The sequence below is a fragment of the Phycodurus eques genome, chromosome 2, assembly GCF_024500275.1.
Source record: "Phycodurus eques isolate BA_2022a chromosome 2, UOR_Pequ_1.1, whole genome shotgun sequence".
Taxonomy (NCBI): Eukaryota; Metazoa; Chordata; class Actinopteri; order Syngnathiformes; family Syngnathidae; genus Phycodurus; species Phycodurus eques.
Window position 1 is genome coordinate 6664351 of NC_084526.1, and position 10957 is coordinate 6675307.

The 10957-nt window shown below is 40.2% G+C and overlaps 1 protein-coding gene across 7 annotated transcripts in view; it reads left to right on the plus strand.

The window, feature by feature from the left end:
* The window catches only part of ppfia1 (PTPRF interacting protein alpha 1), an 87783-nt gene that overhangs the window by 18676 nt on the left and 58150 nt on the right, over positions 1–10957 (plus strand). For all 7 annotated transcript variants that reach the window (XM_061665266.1, XM_061665257.1, XM_061665284.1 and 4 more), the window contains exons 3-5: positions 10013–10114; positions 10431–10595; positions 10727–10801. In XM_061665266.1, coding sequence (XP_061521250.1) covers positions 10013–10114; positions 10431–10595; positions 10727–10801 — 342 coding nt within the window. The remainder of the gene's footprint in view (positions 1–10012; positions 10115–10430; positions 10596–10726; positions 10802–10957) is intronic.

A 10957-nucleotide genomic window follows, 5' to 3' on the forward strand; every position in this document is an offset into this window, starting at 1 on the left:
TCGGTCTCTGTACGACCGGAGTCAGAGTTTGGTCCGCATATCCGGCAGTAAGTCGGACTCGTTCCCGGTGAGGGTTGGACTCCGCCAAGGCTGCCCTTTGTCGCCAATTCTCTTCATAACTTTTATGGAAAGAATTTCTAGGTGCAGCCAAGGCGTAGAGGGGGTCCGGTTTGGTGGCCTCAGTATTGCATCTCTGCTTTTTGCTGATGATGTGGTTCTGTTGGCTTCATCAAGCCGTGAGCTCCAACTCTCACTGGAGCAGTTCGCAGCCGAGTGTGAAGCGGCTGGGATGAGAATCAGCACCTCCAAATCTGAGACCATGGTCCTCAGTCGGAAAAGGGTGGCATGCCCTCTCAAGGTCGGGGATGAGATCCTGCCCCAAGTGGAGGAGTTCAAGTATCTTGGGGTCTTGTTCACGAGTGAGGGAAGAATGGAACGGGAGATCGACAGACGGATCGGTGCAGCGTCTGCATTGATGCAGACTTTTTATCGGTCCGTTGTGGTAAAGAAGGAGCTTCGCCGAAAGGCGAAGCTCTCAATTTACCGGTCGATCTTCGTTCCTACCCTCACCTATGGTCATGAGCTGTGGGTCGTGACCGAAAGAACGAGATCCCGGATACAAGCGGCCGAAATGAGTTTCCTCCGCAGGGTGTCCAGGCTCTCCCTTAGAGATAGGGTGAGAAGCTCGGTCATCCGGGAGGATCTCAGAGTAGAGCCGCTGCTCCTCTGCATTGAGAGGAGCCAGCTGAGGTGGCTGGGCATCTGATTCGGATGCCTCCCGGACGCCTCCCTGGTGAGGTGTTCCGGGCACGTCCCACCGGGAGGAGACCGCGGGGACGACCCAGGACACGCTGGAGAGACTACGTCCTTCGGCTGTCCTGGGAACGCCTCGGGATACCCCCGGAAGAGCTGGATGAAGTGGCTGGGGAGAGGGAAGTCTGGGCGTCCCTGCTAAAGCTACTGCCCCCGCGACCCGACCCGGATAAGCGGTAGAAAATGGATGGATGGATAGATGGATGGATATAGCCAGCCAGAGCTGCGAGTAATGCAAAGTTATCAATGTCCCTTCGTTATCATTCCTGTCATACTGTGTTGCATATTATTGTTTGCACATTAAGGACTGCAGTCCTGTTTTTGTTTTAATTCCTCATTAAAAAAAAAAAAAAAAAAAAAACACCATTCAAGGTGCACGTCCTCATGTTTTTGAGAGTGTAAGGTGAAAGCTTGCAGCTGGCAACTAACTGAATGGGTGGCAGCAATGGGAAAATGAAATGCCAGTATTTTTAGGGTAATAGCCAGTCGGGCACATGGTTAAAAAAGAAAAAAAAAAGAATTATGAACGATTTCTTTTTTGGACCGGTGAATGTAGTTAAAAATCTTGAATTATGAACTACGAACTGAACTAGTTCATTTTTGGAACGATGCATTGAACTATGAACTACTTTGCGTAGAAAATGTACTTTCGTAACACTGATCGTGTATTATCCATTCATCCATTTTCTCACTAGGGTTGTGGGCGTGCTGGAGCCTATCCCAGCTATCTTCGGGCGAGAGGCGGGGTACACCCTGAACTGGTCGCCAGCCAATCGCAGGGCACATATAAACAAACAATCATTCGCACTCACATTCATACCTACGGGCAATTTAGAGTCTTCAATTAACCCACTGTGCATGTTTTTGGGATGTGGGAGGAAACCGGAGTACCCGGAGAAAACCCACGCAGGCACGGGGAGAACATGTTAACTCCACACAGGCGGGGCCGGGATTTGAACCCCAATCTTCAGAACTGTCAAGCAGATGTGCTAACCAGTCGTCCACTCTTTCGCCTGATCGTGTATTATTTCACATCGTAATATGTCTCGCAGGGTTAAAAGAAATCACTTTTTTTTTTTCAGTATCGTGCAGCGCTACTTACTATGTATGATGCATGTTTCTGCATTTTTCATACATCTTGTTTATGCTTTGAAAAAAAGCCTCTGATTAATTAGTTAGTGAGCCTGCTACAATGGTATAGTGTTGGTGGAGTGGCCTGGATATTTTTTATGTTCATTCTTGTGAATGTACAGTACTCATACAAAATGTTCAGTTTTTTAAATGATGTAGATAATTTGTTTTGCACAACCAGGGATGGGATAGAGATGGAATCTCTTGAGTGGGGTCAAAATATTTTGGACCCACTTAATGACTGTGGTTGTGTTTTGCGAACAATAGCTAACTGGTGATGACTGCCACTCCACATTTGAGGGTTGCATGTTGAAAACTGAGAAAGAGAAACATAACATGCACTTTTAACTGTATTTCTGTGGTAGGAAAGGGAGAGTCTCCTGTATAATCCCATTCATCTGTTTAGTTATCACCAATTTACATGTTCAAGGACTTTTGAAGAAACAATTGTCACTGGGACGAAAAGTCTATTCGGGATAAACATTTCATTACTTTTTTACATCTACAAATATACATGATATAAATTTTATTTTTTATTTCAAGTACTGAAAACAGGGTAAATGGCTTGAATTATGATTTTTAGCCTTTTTCTCTACTGTCGTAGGTGGAATATGTTTAAGTCCAAAATATGATGTTACGTGTCAGTCCAGACTATTGATTTAATTGATAAATCATTTCTTTTGGGTCACATCAATTCCCCTCCACACTCAAAAAGTCTTTTCCCCTTATCGACCTCCGTAGCCTACTGATTTGCACTGTTGACACCAATGACATGGCTTGTGAACAGCAAGGCACTACATTATTAGATGTACTCTTTCCTCAGTCATTTGGAATTGGGTCGCATTTGCAGCATCAAACGTTCAAAATATAGTCCACTGCAAAGTATGGTTAAAGACTGTCGAAACCAAAATGAGTAACATAAATAAAAACAGAATACAATGATTTGCAAATCATGTTCAACCTATATTTAATTGAATACACTACAAAGAAAAAAAGCTGGGACAAGTGACAAAAAAGACTGAGAAAGTTGAGGAATGCTCATCAAACACCTGTTTGGAACATACCACAGGTGAACAGGCTAATTGGGAATAGGTTGTGCCATGATTGGGAATAAAAGCTTCCCTGAATTGCTCAGTCATTCACAAGCAAAGATGGGGCGAGGTTCACCTCTTTGTGAACAAGTGTGTGAGAAAATAGTCGAACAGTTTAAGGACAATGTTCCTCAATGTACAATTGCAAGGAATTTAGGGATTTCATCATCCACGGTCCATAATATCATCAAAAGTTTCAGATAATCTGCAGAAATCACTGCATGTAAGCGGCGAGGCCGAAAACCAACATTTAATGCCCGGCACTGAAGGCAGCCACAGAGTCAATCACGCTGAATATTGTCAAAAAAGTGTCGTCCGTTTATATGTTACAAAAGGAGTCATTTATCCACACAGAGCTCCACTTCAAAGGTGGAAGCGGTTTGGGGGATGAACTACACACAATCTTTGCATTATACAATATTTTCTTCACTATGGTTTATTCCCGTCAAGTCGGAGTCTATCGCTTTATACCCGACTACTTCTGGGTTTGTGATGTTTTTGTTCCTAGTATTATCACTGTGTGATTCTTTTTTTTTTTTTTTTTTTTTTTTTTTTTTTTTTTTGTTTTTTTTTTTGGATGTAGTTCAACTGCTTTTCAAATCTTATTATTCATCCACAGATTTGGCAGTAATGTTATATTTTGACTGAATAATATAAATATTTTTTTTCTTATTGATATTGAAGAAGCCAATTGACACTGACCAAACTTTATATTCTGTCCAGTACCCAATGACATGAAAACTCTCTAGGGCATCACAGGCATCAATATAAAATTATTTAATCAGGAAATACAGGAGCTCAACATAGTGGGATGTCCCGATCCAACTTTAGTGGGATGTCCCCATCCAACTTTTTCCACTTCCTATCCAATGCCGATATTGCAGCCTTGAGTTTTGGCCGATGCCGATAACAGTCCGATCCGATATCGGCAATAATCATACATACCGTAATTTCTCGTGTATAATACGCACACCCAAAGTTGACCTAAAAATTCTGGAAAACCCTTCTACCTATGAGAAAATGCACACTGTGTGTGCATTTTACAGTGTATGATTTTGCTTCTATCCATATGATCAAAACAATAAAGTATTATCTGTTTTAAGAATTATTCTGAAGTTGAGCACTTTATTTGGACATGTGATACTTTTTTATTTACTTGCTGTTATTTTGAAATTCACAGCCCTGCTTTTATTTAGTAAATGAGAAAACACACAGTTGTGCTCATACGTCTGATTGCCCAGGGAGAATTTGTAAGATGGGTACAATTTTTTAAAGACAACATGAAGGGCCAGGCGAAACCCATTAATTGTATTTTAGTGGGATTAAAATTAAACTGTCAAGCATTTCAGAAAAGCATTAAACAAAACATAACCATAAAGAAATGAATGATGGTTGTTGTTCAGTCAGTCGTATTTATTTAAAAAAATAAAAATTAAAAAAAATTGTGATTAAAACATAATTATCTGTATTTTGTTATTTAAGCACTTTATTTTGTTAGTTAAGCACTTTATTTGAACACGTAATCCTTTTTTTTTTTTTTTAATTTACTTGCTCTTATTTTGAAATTCACAGCCCTACTTTTATTTAGTAAATTAGAAAACACACAGTTGTGTGCATATGTTTGATTACCCTGGCAGAATTTGTAAAATTGGTTAAATTCTTTTCAATTTCCATGGGATTCAAATTAAACGGTCAAGGATTTCAGAAAAGCATTATCATTAAACAAATTGTGAATATTCGTTATTTAAAGGTAAATCCCTCCGTGACCAAATGCTACAAGCCTGCCAGAGAAATGCGAACCAATTCCGAATGACTCTTACTTCTTGCTACCATGTTAGCAAGTCAGCAACCTGCTGTCACACATGGGCTCTACAAGCCATTCAGGTGCTGCTGGATAAAAGTGCTGGAGCGGAGCAGGGGATGGACTGCTTGTATAAGACTGGTAAAATGAGAGATTTTAGATCCAGTCCGATCCAATCTTTGTTTTTTGCTGACATCAGACCATATTCCGAGCTCAAAGATCGGATCCAGATACTCCATGTCAGGACAAAGTCCCAGTGGGAGGTTTAAAGTTACTTTGTTAATAGTTGTTATATATATATATATATATATAATATATATATATAATATATATAATATATATATAATAGTCTGTTAATAGTAAATAGGTCCGTTTTTGTCATACCTACTTTTGCTGATTAGTGTTCTCTGTTTGAGTAATATCACTTGATCAAGCCTTTTTCTAACATTCCATACTACAATGCGTGTATAATGCACACTTATTCCCCCCCCAAAAATTCTCAAATGTCAATAATGCGCATGATACATGGGTATAGTTAGTAGTATAGTAAATTTACATACCCTGGCAGAATTAGTAATATACTGTTTTTTTTAATTTTCTTGTTTTATTTAATTTTTTTTTTTTTTTTTTTTTTTTATAAATACGACTGGTAACTGAACAACAACCATCATTAATTTCTTTATGGTTATGTTTTGTTGAATGATAATGTTTTTCTGAAATGCTTGACAGTTTAATTTTAATCCCATTAAAATTAAATGAAATGTGTTTCGCCTGGCCCTTCATGTTTTCTTTTAAAAATTGTACCCACCTTACAAATTCTCCTTGAGCAATCAAACATATGAGCACAACTGTGTGTTTTCTCACTTTCAAAATAAAAGTAGGGCTGTGAATTTCAAAATAACAGCAAGTACCGTATTTTCACGGCCATAAGGCGCACCGTATTAAAAGGCGCAGTCTCAGTTACGGGGTCTATTTCTGTAGTTAACACATACATAAGGCTTATATTATTGGGCGCAGGCATGGTAAAACATACGGTAGCATGCATGCAAGCTAAAACAATGTTTTCAAAAGGCAGCGGGAGCAAAACTGAGTTCGGTTGTACTTTATTGAAGTATTTAACAATGTACTCATGTTATTTTTGGATCAATCCTCATCCAAAAATCCATCAAAGTTCTCATCTTCTGTATCCGAAATGAACAACTGGGCAAGTTCTCCATCAAACACGCCGGGTTCCCTTTCGTCATTGTCGGAGTCAGCCTCGTTGCCGTGCGGCTCCTCAGAAATTATGCCGGCTTTTACGAAACCTCGAACAACAGTGCAAGCAGACACGTTAGCCCAAGCATCAACAATCCATTCACAAATTGTGGCGTAACTCTCCCGGCGCTGCCTCCTAGTCTTAGTAAAGATGTGTTCGCCATCTGTCATCCATCGCTCCCACGCTGCTCACAACTTCACTTTGAACGCCCTGTTTATACCGATGTCCAGCGGTTGGAGTGCATTAATCCATTGCTCGAGTTGGTCTTCCAACTCGGGCCACCTCGCCTTGTTTCCGCGGAAACTCAGCTTCAACTTCTTGACTTGGCGAAGCTCGTTTTCCTGCTTCCTCAACTTGCGAACCATGGATTCGTTGATCTTGAATTATCTCGTGGCTGCTCAATTCCCATGTTCCTCCGCGTAACTGATAGCTTGCAGTTTAAACTGTGCTTCGTAGGCGTGTCTCTTTGTAGGTGCAGTTTTCGACTGCGGTCAAGCCAGCCTCCACTAGTAAAGTAGCAGTCAAGCCAGCCGCCCCTAATTTTGTTCATACTAGGCATTACGGTAATAGGTCACCAACTCGCGGCGAAAGCCACCTTAAAAATAAAAGCTTCCCAATAATACGGACGTCAGTGCTCTTCGGTTAAGGAATGCAACCAACAAAGTTAATTTGAATCTTGAGATACATTAAAAAAAATTGTTTATTTGATATCTTAGGAAAAATAAATGGTAAATGGACTGCACTTATATAGCACTTTATCTACATCATCACAGTGCCCGAAGTGCTTTACGAAGCCTCACATTCACACACATTCATAAACCAATGGGCGACTCCTGCCATGCGAGGCGCTGCCAGGGCCACTGGGAGCAAATTAGGGTTCAGTGTCTTGCCCAAGGACATTTCGACAGTTGTAGCAGGGATTCAAACCTGTTCATACCGGGCTATATACCTACTGATGGCGTGCCTTTAGCGTCCTCCTTCGCGCGCACCCTTCCCCCTTTAACGGCCGCATGCTGTCCTCAGCCACGTCCGCTTTTCCTCTGTATAAGCAGCGTGTCGGCAGGAAATGCTCCCAGTCAGTCAAGCGGATCGCTCATCACACAACAACATTTATAGATTTTGTACTTCGGTGCACACATAAGGCGCGCCGCATTATAACGTGCCACGTCCATTTTGGTGAAAATTTAAGACATTTAAGTGCGCCTTATGGTCGTGAAAATACGGTTAATAAAAATAAAATATCACGTGTCCAAATAAAGTGCTTAACTTCAGAATAATTCTTTAAATAACTAACATAATACAGATAATACTTTTACGTTTTGATCATATGGGTAGAAGCAAAATCATGCACTGTTAAAATACACTATACATAGGTAGAAGGGTTTTCCATAATTTTGAGGTCAACTTTGGGGGTGCGTATTACACACGAGAAATTACGGTATATATAAAGTTGAGTTTTGGTTGTTGAATATATACACATTTTTTAAAATAAATGAATAATCGTGTTTATTAATTTGGATTTCAATACCCAAATGAATAATCGTGTTTATTTGGATTTCAATACCCATCAAAATCGTGAACACCGGAATTGGTACCGGAATTGGCAGCATAAAAGACTGAATCAGAACACCTCTAATTATACACAGTGTGCACAACATCAGGGTGAGAACATAGGGTGAGAAGCTCGGTCATCCGGGAGGATCTCAGAGTAGAGCCGCTGCTCCTTCACATGGAGATGAGCCAGATGAGGTGACTGGGGCATCTTATTCGGATGTGTTCCGGGCACGTCCCACCGGGAGGAGACACCGGGGACGACCAGGACACACTAGAGAGACTACATCCTTCGGCTGACCCCGGAAGAGATGGATGAAGTGGCTGGGGCGAGGGAAGTCTGGGTGTCCCTGCTAAAGCTACTGCCCCCGCGACCCGACCTCGGATAAGCGGTAGAAAATGGATGGATGGATGGATGGATGCACAACATCAAGACACAAGATAAAGCATTGTTTGAATGGCAATATAAGTAAATATTTTAAGAATTTTGTAATTTATTGATTCTTTTAAGCATTATTATTAATTTGTACAATTGCAATGCCTTGATTTTAGCGAGGTTAGTGGAGAGTTATCGCCATTAATGCAATTGTACTAATACCACCATTCAAAAAGGCTTAATGTCGGACCCTGCGTTAATTAAAAAATGCTTCCTTTCCTTTTGCCTTTTGATAGCTCTCTGTGAGGCTGCATGCCTTGTGCAGTACACTTTTACCTGAAAAGGTTTTATGTTGTCTTTTGGTGGACTGTGTCTTTAATGGGTTGGCACACATTTGTGCACTCTCCATTAATCCCCCCTTCTGTTCAAAGGCTTACAGGGCAGCTCAGTCTAGTTCAAATCAACATGCACCTCATTTACAAATACTGACACTAAATTACAAGGGCCCAGCCATGATAAGACATTATTATTATTGCTAATATTTTGCTTTGTCATAAGTGAAGCTTGGTGTCTTAATCTACCCCACTTAAATATTTGTAAAATAATTTGAAAAGACAAAAACTAAGCGTATTGAACACACAGACTGATAATGTACTCTTATACTTTTGTTGTTTGTGGTGACCCACAATAGTCAAGAGAACATTCACTAAGCAGCTATGCCTTGAGGGGCAGGGCATGGCTTCTGTTTCCGGGTTAGGAGGCATTACTCTCACTGCTGTGTTACATAGTGTAAACAGATTACTGATTGAGCCGTTGTTATTTTTGTGGAGAATAAATTCTTGAATCAACTCTTCTTTGACTACTGTTTTGTCAATTACATCATCTCCAGTCAACAATATAGTATTTTCCTTGTCACTTTACTGTTGGCCATGCTTTTCAAATGTAAAGGCCTCTCATAACTTCCTGGTATTCTTTTTGCATTTTTCAGCAGTTTAAGGCCTATTGATCAGGACTAAGAAAATCAGTTAGGAAAAGGAGTGTTGAAGGCTGAACATGGGAGTGAGTCAAGAATCTTAAAGGAAACTGTACTACACAACCTTTGCCTCTGCTCTGGAATGTAGGAAGTAAGCTACTCTGTAATTACTCAAAAGCCTGCCTCCTGTGGAGAATGATTGGCTGGCAGAGGGAAAACCTTGATGGCCAATAGCAGTCCCATACTCCTTGTGAAGCAGAATCTGGGCCAGTCCCTGGAGAAGCTCAGTGACTGGGCCGAAGGCAAAAATAATTATTTTGGGGATAAAAGAAAAGACAGTCCCATCAGCCTACTGTATGCTGTATTTCTCAGAAAACCATTTGGTCAAGATAGTATCACTGAAACCATCCACCCCCAAAAATTGTAACTGTACCTCCAATCTGTTGGTCATACCATTATGAATCAGGACATAGCCTGTTAAATAACAAAAAGATTGACAAACTAAAAGCAAAGCAAAGCAAATTTCTTTATATAGCGCCTTTCGTATACAAGGTAACTCAATGTGCTTTACATGATTAAAAGCATTTAAAAACAAAGGAAAAAAAAAAGCTTATAAACATTTACAACAATGAAAAATAAAAATACAATTAAAACAACATACTGTGTGAGAGAGATCATATAAAAGGGTAAATGCTCTAAAAAGCATGAGAAAACTAGCACAAATATTAATGCCTTATGAATGTTTTTCACTTTATACAACAGCTCAGCCTTGGTAGAGGTGTGCGCTCTCAGTGGCATTTCAGTTACATACTGTCATTATGGCATTGTTAGAACAATCAAACTAACAGTTGCCCAATACATTTTCACACTACTGGGTTACAGTTGGTGATTTGGGATTGTCCAAAAGAAGGGATTTTGCTTGTGCATGTGTCAGTGAAGTAAATGGGAAGACTTTAGCGCCTGGTATGATGCTCTAAAGTGAGCTTGGTAAAAAGCTAATTTTGCATTTGTTTTGTTTTAGGAGTTTGCGGCACTAACTAAAGAGGTGAACATGTGCCGGGAACAACTTCTAGAAAAGGAGGAGGAGATTGCAGAACTGAAAGCTGAGAGAAACAACACACGGGTTAGTTGAAATGTTCTCATGCTTTGCAGATTATGGTGATATGAACTCCGAAGAAACTGGAGATGGTCTTTACTGTCTACCATGTTAGGGTTATATCGACTTGTGTAATTCCTTAATATGGCTGGCTGTCATTGAACTAACCAATAATACAGTCAACATTTCATATAATCTAAATCACCTTATTTTATATGTAAACAATGGAAAATAAATGTGCCGTGAATTATACTTGAAATAATCTTGGTCTCAATTATTAATGAAATGTTTGTCTTTGTGATGCAGTGCAGTTATTTTCTCACATTATTGGTGGTTTGTGCAGCTCCTCTTGGAGCACTTGGAGTGTCTGGTTTCACGCCATGAACGTAGTCTGAGGATGACAGTGGTGAAACGACAAGCTCAGTCTCCTGCAGGAGTCTCAAGTGAAGTGGAAGTCCTCAAAGCCCTAAAGTCACTTTTTGAACACCACAAAGCCCTTGACGAGAAGGTAGTACTTGGATCTGTTTTGCAGAGCTGACAAAGTACCATTGTATGCGTCCTTTTGCATGCGTGTGAAGAAAATACTTGAATGAATATCAAATGGTGTTGTTGGGTCTGAATTTATATCTCGTCTTTTAGGTAAGGGAGAGACTGCGAGTCGCCTTGGAAAGATGCAGCGCTTTGGAGGAACAGCTCACTATGTCACACAAAGAGGTGAGGTAATTTTTGTTGTCTGTCAATACTTATTTGTTGGTGAAATATTGTTCTTCAAAAACACTTTATACTTTCAGTTCTATCAACCTTATATTTTATTTTGTATGTTTAACCAACAACTGATAGAAGCAATGATCGTCAGCGACTCACGCGCAC